The sequence below is a fragment of the Spermophilus citellus genome (genome assembly GCF_964194105.1).
Source record: "Spermophilus citellus genome assembly, chromosome: 6".
Taxonomy (NCBI): Eukaryota; Metazoa; Chordata; class Mammalia; order Rodentia; family Sciuridae; genus Spermophilus; species Spermophilus citellus.
This window is the reverse complement of record NC_138187.1, coordinates 94,626,969-94,646,046: the sequence shown is the minus strand read 5'-3', so window position 1 is coordinate 94,646,046 and position 19,078 is coordinate 94,626,969. Positions and strand designations below refer to the sequence as shown.

General features: G+C 38.9%; 1 protein-coding gene across 3 annotated transcripts in view; it reads right to left on the bottom strand.

Annotated features, from left to right (window-relative positions):
- Positions 1-501: 501 nt before the first annotated feature.
- The window catches only part of LARP4B (La ribonucleoprotein 4B), a 90,977-nt gene continuing 72,400 nt past the window's right edge, over positions 502-19,078 (bottom strand). For all 3 annotated transcript variants that reach the window (XM_081297551.1, XM_081297552.1, XM_081297550.1), the window contains 7 exons: positions 18,113-18,219; positions 17,361-17,612; positions 9,887-9,932; positions 6,916-7,080; positions 4,459-4,583; positions 4,254-4,362; positions 502-2,982 (listed from right to left, as the gene is read on the bottom strand). In XM_081297551.1, the coding sequence (XP_081153677.1) occupies positions 2,695-2,982; positions 4,254-4,362; positions 4,459-4,583; positions 6,916-7,080; positions 9,887-9,932; positions 17,361-17,612; positions 18,113-18,219 (1,092 nt within the window). In that variant the 3' untranslated portion in view covers positions 502-2,694. The remainder of the gene's footprint in view (positions 2,983-4,253; positions 4,363-4,458; positions 4,584-6,915; positions 7,081-9,886; positions 9,933-17,360; positions 17,613-18,112; positions 18,220-19,078) is intronic.

The window sequence follows — 19,078 nt, the reverse complement described above, 5'->3', positions numbered from 1 at the left end:
GAAAATCTTAAGGTACTATCAGAAAGGTTGTTTTGTTTTTTGTCTTGTTTGTTTTGACATGTAGCTATTTGGCATATCACCTTTGCTTAATTAAACAGAGTGCTAATAAAAATGACATCTGAGCATAGTTTTAGCTCTTGATGCCAGACGGTCCCTGGCTAAGCAGAAATCAACAGTGCACTGACCTCCTCTAAATGGCAGCAGAACCTACCAGAACAGCACCCTCACTGTCATGACTACCTACGCCAACACATGCCCACCTGCTCTCTGTCCTGTGTGCAGCTGCTGACCTTTATACTTTCAGCTCATAAACAAACTTAGAAACTATATAGCTGGCTACCTACACACACGGCGCTGCAATGCTTGCGCCTTGGGGATGAGGTGGCTATCAATTCCCTGGCACCTCTTCCAGCAAATATGTGACATGAAGGACCCTAGGTCTCAGAGCTTGCCTTTCCAGCTTTTACAGTATCTGTTAGCTTGGGTTTAAGAAATCAATCATTTCTGACTTTTTTCCTTCTTGGTCAGTGATCTGACAACTATAAAGAAATTAATTCCCATGTTCCTTTAATGGGCATTTGAAGCCTATCAGCATTGTGTTTATTTCTATATATTTGAATAATGACAACTGCTCTGAAAGAAATGGTCAAATACATCAAGCATGTTTTTTTTTTTTTTCCCCTGGCAGGATAAACCACACTTAGCAGTGTACTTTTTAATTAGATTTTTTTTAACTTTCACTTGCATATCCTGCTAGTTTCTGCTTTCTATACTTCAAAACCCTTTCACATTAGATATGATTAGCATGTACTTATATACTTTTTAAGAATATGAAAACATCTGAAGGCTTTTAAAAGACTTTCCACTTCCCTTTTGCAGCAAAGAGGCAGAATCAGTTCAACATACCAATAAGGGGGGGGGGGGGAACCTCAACAAATTAAAATAATGTTCAAACCACAACATTTAGTTTATCTACATCCAGCTCAACAGCAACATTTATAATATATCAATAATTTTTATCAGATTTTTCTCTGTAGGGTACCTTTTTAATATGTTCTGATTATTTACAACTGTACAAGCAAAGCACACTCCCAAGTGCACATATTTAATACAGTATCGACTATTTGCATTTACAGGATTTTTCAACAATCTGAAAAAAGATCAACTGTTGAAGATCTTTAAGGTATATTACAAAAACTACCGCTAGTTCTTGTACTACAGTATGCTTACTCAGCAAAGCTAACAACAAGAGATCCACACCGGTAACTGAGTAACTCTGATCCACTCCTGCCAACCCAGGGGCCGGTCTCCATGAGCTCTAAGCTGTCTTATACAAAAGTTAAGGCAAAGTCATTTTCAAGTTTAAATAAAATTCAAGTCTTTAAATATTGGATGGAAATAATTTTTTTTTTTTTAAAAAAACCCTCAGTCTTGTTAAATAACATTTTGTGGAATAAACTGTATGGTTACATTTAGCAGGAAATATTTTAATGTCTGCTGCTTAGAATACTTAAAGAAAAATTTTAGGCATTTTAAAACAAAATAATTTATATTTAACTTTATTATAAACTTGCTAACTTTAGTGCATCCTTGTTCATCAGAAGTGCAACACTTCTAGAAGTGAATCAATGAAACCCTCATCTTGGAGGTAAAAAGAGCAGGAATTTCTGTCCTCCACCAGCCAAAGAGGGGGAAAAACCACAAACACCATTCTTTCACGGTTACATACTTTTAAATCCATGTGCCGATGCAGAGGTACAGGAAGACATCCACATGGAGCTGACTAAAGATGTGGACTCTTCAATGAGAGTGCTTAGGGGGACATGGACAGAAATGTGCACAGAGCAGGCACAAGGCCAGGAGCCAGGCAGCCAGCTCACAGGGATCAAAACAACATCATGGTACAACTTGTGGTAATGTGTCAGTGGGCAACAAAGTTTATATTTTCATTTAGGTTCTATTCACAATGTGCTTTGAATTTATTTTACATAATAGCCACTTGAAACTGGAGTGAGAAGCTGGTTACTTGCTTGCAGTACTTCAAAATTCTAGGGTGTTAAATCTTTCTAGGGTGCTCTCTGCAGGTTCATTCTGCCCACTAGGTCAAAAAAAGGACTTTTTTTTTTTAAAACCAAAAATCTAGAATCACCTGTTAATGGTCTAGATGAAAACACAGCTCCATGCCAGTGTGTTGGCGCCCTGACACTGCTAGCCCCTTCCTCTGTGAGGCTGGGTCTGCCTCTGTCAGCGCCATCAGCCCTCATCCATCTGCTGGGACACCTAAAGATATGCACTTGCAGACCAGTTATTAAAAAAAAAAAAAAGTAGCATAGTTCCCTTAATTTAGAAAAACTTACTATATATAGCTTGCATTCAGAGCCACGTGGAGGCTTAATAAAAAATATCAATTTGTTAGGATAAATGCATTTTTCTACCCTGAAAAAAATCAGACTTATGCATCACCTCCAGTTAAGCACCAACCTAAAATAAGGTTTATATTAATTAAATCCTGAAAAATAGATTTTTTTCAAGAGTGGGAGAATCCGACTCACAGAAGAAAAATAACTTGCAGGCATCCCATGGGCCTCACAGACACTGCAAGCTCCTAACCAGCGACTCATTCTTGTACTGAGTGGGAAGAGTTTTGTTTGTGGTTAATACAGCTCTTTGTGACCCCTCCCAGGCATACAGTTTTCACTGAGGAGACTTTGGGGGAGTGTTCTGTTCTCTGTTGAGACGCTTCCCGACAGCTGGGGGTGAGGGTCGGCGCCCCGGCTGTCTCCTCTGGTCTTTGGGGGCTCCAGGAGTGGACTTGGGGGCAGAAGGCTCCCTGTATCTCTCCATGGGCTCAGCGAGCTTCTTTTCCTCCTTCCCACAACCAACAGTGTTTGGCTTTTGTTCTTTTGGGGGTTGCAACGGGGAGGAAGGAGGCTCTTTACTCGTTCTCTGACAAATCTCTGCATAACTGGGTTTTCGAAATTCCTGGAAACAGACAAGTGTGAAATTACAAGTACAAAATGGCATCTCTAAGGATGACATGGGAAATCAAGTTAAAGTAAAAAGAAAGTTTCAATTATAAGTAAATTTTCATCTTTACAAGTGCTTTTACTTTTATAAAATGGGTAAAATTAGAAAAGGTATAGCAATGAAATGTGAACCAAATGTGCCCAAAGTCTGTCCACTGTGCAGCCTTTAAGTGTTCCTGGGCAATGTGGAAGCCTAAGAAGAGGCCTAAGGGGGAAAAAATGATGTTTCAAGAAAAAGACACCAACACTACTTCCTTCAGCACACAGAGGCAGAACTTTCCAAGGTGCTCACAAGGGGGAGCCCAGCTGTCATACAGCAGCCCTCGCAACTTTTTTTTTTAAACACATTTCAAATTAGAGGGCAGGAAATATAAGCTTAAGAACAAGGAAGATAAAAGCGAAAACTTTAACTTCCAAATCTAAACAGCTCACCCAAGCCCAAACTGAGAATGACTAAAGTCAGAGTAAGAAAGGCTATTCTCACCAAAAATAAATCTACCAGACAGAAAGGAAGAGCAACTGGAATCCAGAATGAAGATCTGCTAGACCCATAGGGTAAGAGCTCATCCATTTTTTTCTTTCTAGTTACTCTGCCACCCCTCTTTTTTGGTACTAGAACGCAGGAGAGCTTTACCACTGAGCTACATCCACAGTCCTTTTAATTTTTAAGGCACCAAGTTGCTTGGCTTGGCCTTGAACTTGCAATTCTTCTGCTTCAGGTACACAAGTAGCTGGAATTGAATTACAGGTGTGTGCAGCTAAACTTGGAATATTCTTCTCAGTTTTTTATCACAGAGTAAATGCTAAACTGATCAAAATTTCTATAGAAGAACAGGAGTTAGGGAGTATTGTTACTACTCAAGAAACCTCTATCAATCCACACTGTATTTTGTACAGAAAACAATACACACAGATACACATAAAAAACCCATCACATTAGATTGGATTAAAGTGAGCTGATGGCTGTGGCTCAGTGGCAGAGCACTTTCCTAGCACTGGGTTCATTCCTTAGCACCACATAGAAAAATAAAGAAATGAAATAAAGGCAGGCTGTCCATCTACAACTATAAATTAAAAAAAAAAAATGTGCCTATATTACAAAGGAAAATTTAAATTAAAAAAACAAACAACAACAACAAAAATTGAGCAGGAGGGCAGTGCTGTGACTTTTTGTCACACTATAGTCTCTGTGACTGTTGGGGGAAAAAGACAAGAGCAAATACTTACAGTGGCAGCTCCGTTCACTTGCACTGATTTACATGCAGTTGCAGTAAGGGAAGAAGGGAGTCTGTCCACGCTGTGGGTTTCCCTCTGCTTTTCTACCACCTTGGGATCCCTGTAAAAAATGTCAGCCAGTATGTGAATTTGATGTGACATTACAGGTCACTCAAATTAGTAAACCGCACACTGTCAGTAGAACATTAATACTCACTCGGGTAAATGGGCTGGGGAAGGGGTTCGTTCATATGTTGCTGATACAGCACAGGAAGCTGGCACTGAGGGCTCTCTAGGGACCACTACAGGAATAGTGTTCGTACTTGCATCTGCATTGAGGCTCTGAAAATCACCAGAATAACAGTTTAAGACAGGCTAAAGCAGCAATCATCAGATCTTTGGTAAAAGGAGGTAAGGATCTATTAATTAATTCAAGCACAGAAAGCCCAAATGCGCCTGCAGAGCCTGGTTCCTGTTTTCCTGTCAGAGATACAAGCAGAGCTGAATGCCGAATACAGTTGTGTGTTCATCCTATCTCAGGAACAGAATGAGAATAACGATCCCCCCCATCCTCCGGGGCTGAAACACAGTCAAATCACAGCGTAAGGACAGAGCAGATGGTTCTCTCCAGCAAAACTGTCAAAAAAGGTTCCAAGTTTTTCCTCTGCCTATAGAGCACTCATCCCTCTTCTCAGCAAATGCAGAAACTGCTAGTTTCCTGGGCTCTCTTCTACATTCCCATGATAATTATCTGCAAGCTTATTTTCTCGACTGAATAGCTATTAAACACCTCTTACTCATTTGACACTTGAGGACTCACCTCAGCCTGGCATCTAACAAGCTCTCAAAGTCTGCTAAGTGTAGAGCTCCTAACACAGATAAATATGACTCATTCTTGTAACTTATGAAAATGCATTTGAGTACTTTGTGGTAAGTGGTAGGTACTCACAGAAGTCCTCACTTGAGTTCACAAACAACCTGGGGAAGCAGATGTGTTAATGTTCCCAGTTTAACAGGTGAGGAAACTGAGGCCTAGAACATTCAAATTAATTTGTCTAAGGCCACAAAGTAAAGAACTAAATGAATCCAGATCTTCTTACTCCAGTTAGCAACTCCTGTGCAGCAACTATTTCATACAAATTCAATCTTATTCATGTTGTACATAATGACATACTTGTTAGGTAATTTAAGAAAGGCAACAGGACAAATAAACAATTGGCAGAACTGAGGAAAGCTAAGGCTTCCTTTTTGTAAAGGATACTTAAATTCAAGATATGTCCAGCCTTGATGTCACTCAACAAAGATATACTACTGAGCTTGGAAAGAGCCAGAGTGACGCTCACAAGCCCCACATCAATAAAGGAGGGGTTGAACTGTCTAACCTCTGAAGTCCTTCTCTGCAGCTCTAAAATTTGAGTATCCAAGTAAATGCAAGAAGCTGTTAGAGATGTACCCCTAAGCAGGAATAATACAGACCATATCCCCTGGCCATGCAATCAGGCTCCTATTTTCGTCAGGTAGTGATTTTTTTTTCCTCAAGAGAAATGTTACAGAGAAACTCAAAACTCACAAAGCAGTAGCTACTGTTTCTGAAGCCAGGGTGGAGCCTGCCTGTTCTCTCTTACCCATCCTCTGGGGGAGCAGGCCACGTTTGAAAACCAGTGGTTAGGGCTATTAAATTGCACCAATTCTCTAACACCATTGTTTACTATAAAATCTAGAACTCTGTAATACACACAACCTCCAGGGTTAAAAACAGGAGAAATTATCACTTACCAATATGCAAAGGACTAAGCAATTTCACCTGATCTTAGTCTCAAGATACTGCAGCAAAATCCAGTTTATACTCTGCTCTAGTAAATGAGGAACATTCATGTCCACTACAGTGGTTCTTAATGTGGGATGTGGAATGGTTCCTGCCCCCAAATCCAGAGGCCATGGAAATTCTGCTGTCAGGTGACAGCAGAAAAGGTGGAGGTAGTGGATTACACTGGACAAAGATATACGGGCGATTCTGATTTGGTGAGAACTGTGGCCACTCCTTGTGGGGCACACACACAATTAACAGATGGGGAGAAAGCGGTTTCTTTGCAACTTTCACAAACACTGATTCTGCAGTAGGACAAATCCCTACATTAGAATGTAGCAGGAGCGCCAGGAGGGAAGCTCTTTTGACCTAGGTAGCTGAGGCTGATCCTTGGGGTGCTAATTCCTGGCACCTTGTATGGTGGCCTACAGTGTCACCCAAATCTACTACATTATAGCAAAGTTACTCCAAGCTTCTTGCTACTTGTCCCATGGAGATTATTAGAAACTGTTACTTCTAATAAATTCAGATTTTTCTATTTCATCCTGTTGTCCTGTGAAATAAAGGGGATCAAAATGACAATAAGGAAAATGCAACCTAGGTTTCCAGTGACAGTCTGCATAGCACACCATGCACAGGTTCTACCTCTGACATCAGCAGATGGCAGAGTCACACATACCCTGGCCCTGGGTACAACACTGACAACACTGTGTGTACTTTGCAAATCACTCAACCTCTCCAAACCTCACACGAGGATTTAAAAATAAATAAATAAATTAGAAATAATAGTGTAAAGAGCTTGGCAAAGTTCCAGGCACAATCAGTGCTCAGTGTATGTCAGTAACTGTTTGACTTGTAACGTCTTACTCTTTCTTTTGATGGTCCTATGATCAAGCTAGATAGCCTGTTTTCAAACAAGTCCTCTGTCTTCAAATTGCCAGCTGCTCCAGGTAATGGAGGAAAGTTGGACAGTCCCAGTTCAAAGCTTGGTGATGGAGGCTTTGGTGGTGTTGGAGACTGAGTCTGGCTGCTCTGAAACAGAACAACACCCCACAAAGTCACACGAGTGTGAAGAAAGAACACACAAGAGTAAGGCAAAGAATATTTGTTGGATTAAACATCTGTCTGAAAAAAGTCTGCAAACAATGAACAATAATTCCTGGAGTGTACCAAACTTGTAAGGGCCAACATTTCCCAGAAACTTATAACAACAGGATTATTCCCTATGAGAGCAGAATCCAGAAGAAATATGTCAGAACTCGAGTAAAAGCAGATTAAAGGATGAACATAGATCTAAGCTAAAAGAATACAACTATTTTGGGCAATCCTTAAGTGGTAGAAGTGCCCACTTTTACCTGATTATGTTCTCTCAGGACCAGACTTATACTTAATTGGTTTTTCTTTTTTAAAATAATACTTTAGTTGTAGATTAACACAATACCTCTATTTATTTTTATGTGTTCTGAGGATCAAACCCAGTGCCTCATTTGCATTAGGCGAGCGCCCTACCACTGAGCCACAACTCCAGCCCCTTAGATTTCTACTTATTAACCACTTGCATGCTCCCTACGATCTAGTAAAATGAACACAGTGCTCAAAATAATCCAGCAAAGTTCTAAGTTACACACACAGTCACTGAGACCTCAAAGCAAGTTTTTTTTTTTTTTTGAACCAGGGATTAAACCCAGGAGCATTTTACAACATCTCTAGCCCTTTTTGTTGTTATATTGAGAGAGTCTCACTAAATTGCTTAGGGCCTTGCTAAGGTGTTGAGACTGGCCTTGAACTTTTGATTCTCCTGCCTCACCTCCCAAGCTGCTAGGACCACAGGTTATGTGCCACTGTGCCTGGCATTCAAACCAGTTTTAGAGTTTTAAAAACACCTACTTGTTTCTCAGATGAATGCCATTTCAAAGAATAAGCATTTTGAGTCTTCACAAAAAAGTTACTAAATCTTAATTTTTAGGGGCAAGAGAAGATAGTATGTTGGAGTTACAAAGTGATTAGGACTTGACTTTGAAGGCAGAGTTTAGGATTTGAATGCCTATGGCTGAGGTAAAACTGCTGTTCCTGGTTGGGCTCAAATGTTCACATATTTGTACCTGTCTGTAAATTAAAGTATGCAGTTACAATTGGTGTATTCTCTACAATAAATGTAACACATGAGTTATATTCCTGAACTTGTAAGTGGTTAACAAGTATGAACACATCAATCAGGAAAACAAATGAACCAGAAGTGGAATGAAAATGCTTCAGAGCAAGAGTGTAGAATATTTCATAATGGACAGGCAGATGACACTCTGTCTAACTGGCCATAGACATTCACTAATTACAAATGTAACTAACCACCATGAACTGCCTTGCCAAAGGATTAGCCAAAAACTAGACTGACCTTATTACCAGGAGAATTTCTGAGTTCTATAAGAGAATGTATCTTTTGTGATAATAAAGCACACACACAATGGCTAAGGGGGCTGAACCAAGAATTTTCTCAAGGTTTTTTTTCTAGTTCTCCAAGTGTGGAATTCTGTTATCTACAAGTCCACTGGATATCTTCCTTAAGTGTCTTTATATACAATGGTTTTGCTACAATATTCTCCTATCACTGGGGTTGAAAAGTCCCAGCTTCCACTTTGAATCCCAGAACAAATATATTCCACAGGACAAACTCTGTCTTAATCCATTTAAGCAAACTGACCACATCTCATATACTTACCACACATAAGAACTTATACTTAATTGGGGATCTGTCCTGTCAATTATAGCAGAAGGCAATGATGTTTTACATATACTGTGTAGATGACAAAATGTTTTGAATGAAAAGAACTGATGAACAAATTTCTATACTGAATCTTATTTTATTTGTTTAAGGGCTCTAATTACAGCAGTACCTCCTTACTGATGATTTTATGTTCCAGTTTCCATTACCTGTGTCCCAAAATATTAAAGAAAATTTCAGAAAAAAAAATCCGTAAGTTTTAAACTGTGTCATATTGAGTGACATGATGAAATCTTGCACTGTCCTGCTCTGACCTGCTTGGGACATGAACCATTACTTTGCCAAGTGTATTCATACTGTATATGCAACCTACTCCTTAGTCACTTAGCAGCCATCTTTATTATCCCAGATGGACTGTGGTATTGCGGTGCTTATGTTCAAAGGACACTTATTTTACTTAATGGCTCCAAAGTTTTAGACAGTGATGGTGCAAATTTGGTTAAGCCACAAAATGCTTCTCTTAAAAATAAAATTGCATGATGTGGTTGCTAAGATCAACAGTAAGAGTAAATCTGCTATCTATGAAATTGAGAAGAAAAAAGAAATTCATACTAATTTTGCTATTGCACCACAAACTGCAAAATTACAACCACAATGTGTGTTGAGAGCTTAGTTAAGATAGAAATGGCACTAAATTATAGGTTTCATTATTATCCAAAGGTTCAGGCATCCACTGGGAGTCTTGTGATGTTTCCTCAAGGATCAGGAAGGGAGCTATTTTGTTCTAAATTCTACAATTAATTTATTTACACTGGGAACGTGCCTGACACACATGTGTAGACCACAGTATGTTTAAGAATCAGCCTTTGGCTGCACCTACTCCACAGTGTGCGTATCTATATACTACGGAATAACAAAACAGTTAGCAATCTATATTTTTTAAAACTCCACAATTTTTTAGGCCACCAAAAACACTGGTTATTCCTTGTAGATATCACCTTAAAAGAAAAACTTTTCTGAAAGGTTCCTTCTCATTTGAAGCCTTAACTCATTTGATTACCTGTCATGTTTATTCAGTATTAATGTCTTGTGAAAATGACATAAGCTTGATATACTCACTGTAAACTTCTCCTCTCTTTTCTTCCGATAGCCGAAGGAATTTTTCCTAGAGGAATGGAAAGCAAAAAAGGCTATTTTTTCCCCATTTGGAAAATTTACTGAGCATGTATTTATACTTACATATTCAAAGAATGCATCAACCAGACTTAATTACTTTGTAAACTTTCAAAGATGAATTTTGACTCTAAAAGCCCCACTTTTAAAAGGATAAACAAAATGACAACAAGTGTGTAGTAAAGGATTAAAATTGATATCTGGAAAGCTAAACATTAAAAGGTATAAAAATATGTTTAAAAATAATTTACCTAGTGTCTGCTTAAAATTTTTGTTAAGATACAAATCCACTCAGCTGGAATGACATTCTAAATGTAGAAGAAATTCATCAAATGCATATTTGCTTATCATCGAAATTTCAAACACCCCAGATAACCTGTCCCACTCTCCCTCCCTCATACCTCTCTTATGCTTCAATGACTTCCCTTACCACAAAAAACACACAAGGCTATCTAAATCCCAAGAGTTTTCTCTTCCTACCTGTGTGTTGTATGAAGAGTGTTCTAGATTCCTAGCATTCAAAATTAGATTTCTGCATGCAGCAAGGCTATGCTAGGCAGCACTGCAGCTTATAAATGCATAAACAAACATTTATTAAGTAGTAACATCATGTAAGGTCTTGAGAACACTAAGATGGCTAAGACATTGCCACTGCCCTGGAAAGATTTGTGGTTTAACAAGACACAAATGAATTTCAGTTTATGATTTTATTTTTATTCATTTATCTTTTCAACTGATTACAAATTCTTCCCCAAAGATCATAAAAATAACCTTACTTCCTTTATTTACAGAAAACCAAAAAGTGGTCTTACCTAAGATGGCATTATTAATTAGAAGGATAAGCTTGAAACCTCACTTTCTGTACCAAATAGGGACACTCTATGGACCCTGTGGGGGATAGCCCCTTTTGGAGAAGTACAACAAACATTTTAAGATTCTGGATCAAAGCCAGGCCATCATTAGTAGAAAATATACTCTCTCCTTCTACAAAAACCTAATCCAGAATAGTTTCTGGCTATCTACTGGGCCCTAGTAGAGATTAAACTCCTGAATATGGAACTAGTGACCACTGACTTGAGCCATCCATCATGGGTAGGGCATGGATGCAGCAATCCACCATTCTGCAGGAACAGGGAGTACGGCCCTCAACCAACAGTCCTTCCTTGCCTTCAATCCACACCCTGACCTCCAAAGGAGCTACAGATCTGGCTGGATGAGAGATGCAAGGAACAGGAATGAGATAATCTCAAAAGAGGGGTGTTGGGTGAACAGTGTAAGCAGTTGCTGCTGAAAAGACAGGGCTGCAGGAACCCATGTGGGGACAGCCCTTTACCATGGGTGGCTAGCTCATCACCACTGTGGTGTCTGACCACAGTAGCTCCTTCATACTGGAACAGAAGCAGTGTCCTGGAGGTCAATCTGACTGCACTGGGATCTGTCAGCAGCATAATCAGTGGCCCTCACAAAATGCTCTCCTTGCCTTCACAGCACTTCACTAATACACTAGAAACCTACTGACATACTGGGACCATGTGACAATAGTCCAAGCTGAAATCTGCTGGCTAATCGCCCATCACTCAGAATGTGAATAGCTGAGTGAAGACAGAGCTACAGGCCTGAGATGGGTTCTAATTCACAACCACAAAGTGTGACCCAGTGTGGCTCTATAACCAGAGGTGTGGTTGCAGCATCATGGAGAATCACTGTTATACCAGATTTGGTGTTTCTCATTCCCACAACTTTGAATTCTGGTGGTTTGCATGTCTTAGACCCCAAACACAAAAGCTTCTATCACGTGAAACATCATGATTCCAGAGACAAAACCTTAGACAGCCACCTGGCATTGAACCTGGCTGGGGTGACAAAAACTATGGGTAGCTGCTGTGCATGAAGGTAGGAAGAGCATGACTGGACCCATGGGGGGCTCTTTGGAAGCCTCTTAGTGCTTCAGTACAACAGAAAATGTTAATGAAAAACCAAACCAACCCACCAAGGAGGCATAAGGGTGCCATGACCACCGTGGATCAGGTCCTTCAAGAAGGAAAGCCTGGATCACCCTGCTGAAGGGCCAATGGGCACTCAATTCTCTCTCTGAAGACAGCACATAATGCAAAAAAAAAGAAGGAAATCACATGCTTCACCTCTACTTCATAGCCCACTTCCGAAACAAGGACTACGGAGGCTCTTTGTACCTTCTCTGGCTTAAAAAAACAAACAAACAAACAAACAAACAAAAAAATGGACTGTAGGAACTATACTGCCGTCCCTGGCTATTGTACTCTAATGGTGTGTGCTAGCTAAGCTCTGTTCTCTCCCCTGCATCACTGATGGCAGCTATATCCTTAGGCTGCCAATTACTTAGGTGGGAGCATGACTCCATGACTGAGAAGACGGTTGGAGTCTCCTTTTGTACAAAATCTGCATTTGCAGGCAAAGGCACAGGCTTCAGAGAGTTGCCACACTAAAGTTCAAATACGGTTGGAGGATACAAATGGTGACAGTGTCTAAGAAGTATAGGGTGTCAGTTACCTACCTTTTTAAACTACTTTGTGATGTGGCTGGGATTATGCAAATCCCCTTGTCCTTTTGCCAAGAAGCTTCTTGTTAAGCTTTTATTAATACAGAGTACTAGAGAGGCACAGGGAGGTTGGAGAGGGCACAAGAACTTGTCTTTCCAGTTTGTACTCTTTTACACATGCCCATGACTAATGGACCCTGAGAGGTACCAGCACTGAGCTAGCTAGGCAGAGCCCTGTCCCTAGAAGTCTGTGCCTAGCTCTGCAGGCTCCTTCCTTCCAAGCTTCCAAGGTCTAACAACCCCAAACTCCACCCTAAGGTTGGTAGCTCCAGCTAGCATCACTAACTCAGTAGTATTCAATATTCCCCTTTCATCTTTTCAGTCTTCAAAACCTGATGAACCAAATGTGTATCAAAACAGCTGCTGTTGTTTATTTTCCTGACTTTACTCAGTCCAATGCCAGTTCTACTAAACCATGTTGCCTGTGGCCACTCTTACAATCTCACCACCAGCTTCACAGATGCTGATTTAATCAGTACAGATTGGAGTTAAAGAGGAATCCAGAAGCAGCTAATCCTATCTGCTTCTGGATTCCTCTTTAACTCCAAACTGCACCAAAAGCGCATACAGGCACAACTCATTTTATTGTATTAACCTCTTATTCTTTTTCAGACACTGTTTTTTTTTTTTTAAATAGCAGAAGGTTTTGTGACAATCCAGGGTGAAGCAGAAGTATCAGTATAATTTCCTACAATATCATGTGCTTACTTTGTGTCTCATTTTGTTAACTCTGAAATACTACATCTGTTATGGTGACGTGACTTTTGAGGTTATTATTGCAATTGCTTTGAGTGCCAAGATCTGCAACCACATCTCTAGCCACACTGGGTCACACTTTGTGGTTGTGAATTAGAACCCATCTCAGGCCTGTAGCTCTGTCTTCACTCAGCTATTCACATTCTGAGTGATGGGCGATTAGTCAGCAGATTTCAGCTTGGACTAGTCACATGGTCCCAGTATATCAGAAAGTTTCTAATGTATTAGTGAAGTGCTGTGAAGGCAAGGAGAGCATTTTGTGAGGGACACTGATCATACTGCTGACAGGATCCCAGTGCAGTCAGTGGTACAGCATTTGCCTATATAATTGATAAATGTGTCCCCGTGGCTCCACCAATCATTACTCCTCTCCTTAGGCCTCCTGACTACCAAGAATACTGAATTTAATATTGAAATTAACCCTACTATGGCCTTCAAATATTTAAGTGAAAGAACGAGTCACACATCTATTGCTTTTAATCAAAAGCTAGAAACGAAAAAGCATAGCAAGGAAAGCCTAATGAAAAGCTATAACTGGCTGAAAGCCAAGGTATGAATGCAAAAGAAAAAAATTCTCGAAGGAAATAAAAGTACACGTGCATCATAATTGGACAAAAGAGCCTTATGGCTGATATGGAAAAGTTTTAGTGGTCTGGGGAGAAGATCAAACAATGTTCCTTTAATAAAAACCCTAATTCAGAGATGAACTCTAGGTAGGCTGACGGGGGTGAGAAAGCTGAAGAAAAGTTTGAAGCTAGCAAAGGATGGCTCAGGAAGCTTGAAGAAAGAAATCTTCTCCATAACATCACAGTGCAGGTGAAGCAGCAAGTGCTGATGGAAAAGCTGCAGCAGGTGACCCAGGAGATAAGCTAGGATGGCTGACAAGGGTGGCTGCACTCAGTGATGGGTTTTCAGGGTAGATGAAACAGCCTTCTACTGGAAAATGCTGCCATCTAGATAGAGAAAAGTCAATGTCTGGTTTTAAAGGATAGGCTGATTCTGTGTAGGGGATGGGCAGCTGATGACTTCAACTTGAAGCCAGTGTTCATTTACCATTCTGAAAATCTCAGAGCCCTAAGAAATTACAGTAACTCTACTCTAATTGTGCTCTATAAATGCTACAACAAAACCTGTAAACAACATGGCTTACTGAATATTTTAAGTCTACCAGTGAGATCTACTGCTTGGGGCGGGGGAAGACTTCTTTCAAAATATTATTGATTCATTGGCAATGCAGATTAATGTAGTTTTCAAGCCTACTAACACAACATTCATTATGCAGTCCACAGATCAAGGAGCAAGTTCAACTTTTAAGGTCTCTAAGACATACATTTCATAAGGGAACAGATACCACAGGTTATGATTCCTCTGATGATATGGGAAAAGTAAACTAAAAACCTGGAAAGGAATCTAGATGCCATGAAGAACCTTTGTGATTCAAAGGATGGGACCAAGACATCAACATTTACAAAGTTTGGAAAAAGCTGATTCCAACTTTCATTGTTGACTTTAAAATGCTCAAGAGTTCAGTGAAGGACATAACTAGAAGATTTAGTGGAAATAGCAAGAAAACTAAATTAGAAATGTAGCCGGAATTGCTGTAATCTCATGACCTAACTTTAATGAACAGTGGTAGGTCCTATGGATGAGCATAAAAGGTGGTTTCTTAAAATGGAATCTAATCCTAGTAAAGGTCTTCTGAATATTGTTAAGAAGAAAAAGATTTATATTATTACATAAACTAGGTAATAAAGCAATAGCAGGGTTTGAGAGGATTGACTTCAAATTTGAAAGACATTCTGTTGTTGTTGTAAAACAGCATAAACAAAGAGTCAATCAAGAGGCTGGAGCTCAGCAGTGATGACTTGCCTTGCACAGGTGAGGCACTGGGTTCAACCCTCAGCATCACATAAAACTAAATAAAGATATTGTGCTCATCTACAACTTTATACACACACACACACAATTTACTTATATATACTATATATTATTTACTTTATATATATATATTTTTTTGTGCCATATATATAAAAAAATAAAGTCAATCAACATGGCAAGAGTTTTAGTTCTGTTAGTTTAAGAAACTGCAACATGGGCTAGGGTTGTGGCTCAGTGGTAGAGTACTTGCCTAGCACGTGTGAGGCACTGGGTTTGGTCCTCAGCACATTAAAAAAAAAAAATGAGTAAATAGTCATTATGTCCATCTACAACTAAAAATATTAAAAATAAAAATAAAAACTGCAAGAACCACCCCAGCTTTTAGCAACCCTAATCACTTACCAGTCATCAATATGGAGGCAAGATCCTCCACCAGCAAAAAGATTGGAATTTTAGTTAAAGGTTCAGATGATTATTATTAGCATTTTTAAGCAAAACAGTATTTATTTGTTTAATTTTTTTCAGTTGTAGTTGGACAAATATTTTATTTTATTTATTTTTATGTGGTTGATCGAATCCAGGGCCTCATATGTGCTAGGCAAGCGCTCTACCGCTGAGCCACAACCCCAGCCCCCAAAACAGTATTTTTAAATTAAGGTATATACATTATTATTTTTTTTTTTTAAAGACAGATGGTACTGCACTCTTACTATACTACTAGAGCATGGGGTAAATATAACTTTTATATGTACTAGAAAACCAATAAAATGTTTGTGACTCACTTCGTTGCAATTTTTGCTTTACTGCAGTAGCATGTAACCAAACCTGCAATATCTTGGAGCTGTGCCTTTACTGTACCAGGAAGAAATAGGAACCAACACTTTTAGAGCTTCTGTATGTCAGTCATTGTACTATAAACTTTGTTTAGGGAAACCATAGAAACATCTTCACTTAAAACTTTTCAAGGTAGGTTAAAAGAAAAGGCTCAGGGTTGGGGTTGTAGCTCAGTGGTAGAGCACTTGCCTTGCATGTGTGAGGTCCTGGGTTCTATCCTCAGCACCACATATAAATAAATAAATAAATAAATAAATAAAGGTATTGTGTTCATCTACAACTAAAAAATATTTTTAAAAAAGAAAAAGAAAGGCTCAGGAAGGATGAATTGCTTGCTCATCATTCATCAGAAAAGAATCATGATAGTCCCTATCAAATTAGCAACTAAGGAGATGAATTGCCCTAGTTAATACTATATAGGAGGCAAACTCCAGGCTCCACCTTCACCTTTTATAACCTCACCTCTCCATAGAGGGAAGTATGTATATGTAAAAAGAACGAGAGAGATAGAGAAAGAAAGAAAGATATCAAGCTATGTCATGCAAACAGGGAGAAGGAAGCTGTTTCTGTTTCATTCATGACGCACGGTAAGAGTCCCAGGTAATGAAAAGACACTGAGGCACCAAGAGCATGAGACTACTTGTCCCAGTATGAAAATGTATGATAGACAGACATCACTTCACCATGACAGCTTCTCTTGATAGTTAAATTTAGTAGGAATAGAATTTAAATGCTGGTTTGCTTAAATATCAAACTCTAGTATGTGTCAACTCTAAGCCACTGCTAGGTGGAAAGGGAACAATCAAGAAGCCCATGGGACAAAGACAACAACCACAGTAAGACTGCAGGCATACAGTTGGAGTCTGAGAACTGCAGAGCTCTAAAGTCCCTACAAGTGATGACTGCAACCTAGAAGAGTTCAATTCCATCTGCAGTTCTTATGGAATAAAATTTCATACTACACATATACACACACAAACCATTTAAATCCTCTGCTCTAAAAGTTAACAATTATCACAGCAAGTATACAAACCTTTAATATTTATAGTTTTCAATTTAATTTTCTGAGATATAGAAAATAATTATAAAACATCTATATTTAAGAAATTTTAAAATATTAATATTTTAAGATATAATAAAAAGGACAAAACCCAGGTGCGCTCTATATCACCAGTCCTCTTAAAGTTTAAAAACAAAAAACAAAAACAAAAAAACCATTTTAAGACAGTGTCTTGCTACACTGCCCAGGCTGACCTTGAACTTGTGATCCTCCTCCATCAGCCTCTGAAGTAGCTGGGAAAGGAAGTACCAGTGGTATGCCACCAAGCCTCGCTGACACACAGTATCTATTCAGCATCATATGTAACGACTTACCTTCCTCTCCCTAAACCAGGAGAGGATTCAAGACTACTTGGCTCCACACGCCCAGTTCCAATCTCTCTCTTGGCATAAGCTGAAGGATTTTGTATTCGAGTTCTAGTTTGCCCTGTTTGCCTTGTCTGTGGGCTCCGAACACCATTAATTAACCGATCTGCAGTGAAGTTAAATATTGATGGACTTTCCAGTAGTCCAGGTCCTCTCTCTGCACTAGGAATTGCATGGCGCAGATGAGATTTACTAGGATTCCTGTAAATGGAATGTTTGTACATGCCGAGTTATAAAACAAGGCATTATTTAACAAGCATTTAAAGCCAAACAGCTAAGCTAAAATCTGTTCTCTACTTAACAAATACAAAAAATGTTATTTGGAACAGTTAATGTACAATACACACACACACACACACACACACACACACACACACACACACACACACAGTATAATGTAATCATGTGCCAAGGCCCTGCTCTGCTCTAAGTCCAGGACAAAGTTAAAAAGCAGGCACACATGGCACAGTTATTTCAAAGGCCTTCTCTGAAGACAATCTATTCCTTCATGCAGGCAACCAATTTTGGTGTTTAATCTTTGCAGACTGTAGCTGAATATTTTCATTAGTTTTATTTCTGATGAGCATTTCTAGTGGTCAAATTTACCTCTTAACGTATAAGGCAAATATACCTTTCTTACTTGAAAAAAAAAATCAGTTAACATGAAGCTCATAAGCGTCTGAATCATGCGTGGAACTTGCCTGCTTCTAGGAGGATACTGTCTAAGTGAAGTCAGAGGAGATGCTGCAGGTTTGAAGGTTGGAGACGTAAACCCATTTATAAATCCAGTATTTGGAAATGGAGTTACCTAAATTAATTAACAAACAAAAAAAGTAAACATGTCATGAAATTAACTTCAATTTGGTTTACATTATCATATCTTGGGGCAACCAAGGTCACTTCTTCCTGTTGTCAGAGATGGTAAGTTCCATATTATACTTAAAAATAATTGTGGACTAAGAAAAGCATCTTGCAAGACTATTACCAAAGGCTGATATTTATTGAGTGCTCACAACAATTACACTGGTGCTAAGAACTTTTTCTGCATCATCTCAGTTTATGTTTATGAGAATTTAATGAGGAAGACAATTCACACATGTAAAACTGACACTAGGTGAGGACAGAACCTTAACCAAGATCACTTGGAGTCTTAGACACAGACATTATCTGAAAACATCCAAATGCTTGACCTAAGGGTTAATAATAATAACACTACCTCCAATCCCAGCAAGAAGTAAACAATTCTTTCCTCCCCAAAATCTTATAATCAAATTTCTCAATCTTAGGAGCATTCATATACTTACTCTAATTTTGCTTACTTCATTATCACAGCCCTTGAGAGTACAATTTTTTAACCTTTACCTCCATGCAAGTCTTGCTCTGAAGAGCAGCATATTTTCAGATCCTTAATAATTATTCCTCAAGTCACAGTTTAAGGTAACACCTGACATACTAATATACTGACGTAAAACTCAGAAGACAATTATAAAGAGTCTATTCATAGAGCCCTTTACAGATAAAATCTTAAATATAATTCTAAAAGGTTAAAAATATTAATCACAGATTTTTAAACATAACCCAATTATTCAAATATCTGATTTGAATACACAAAAATAAGAAAACTTATTGTTGAAATAGTTCTTCAAAAGAAAAAAGAAAAACTGATA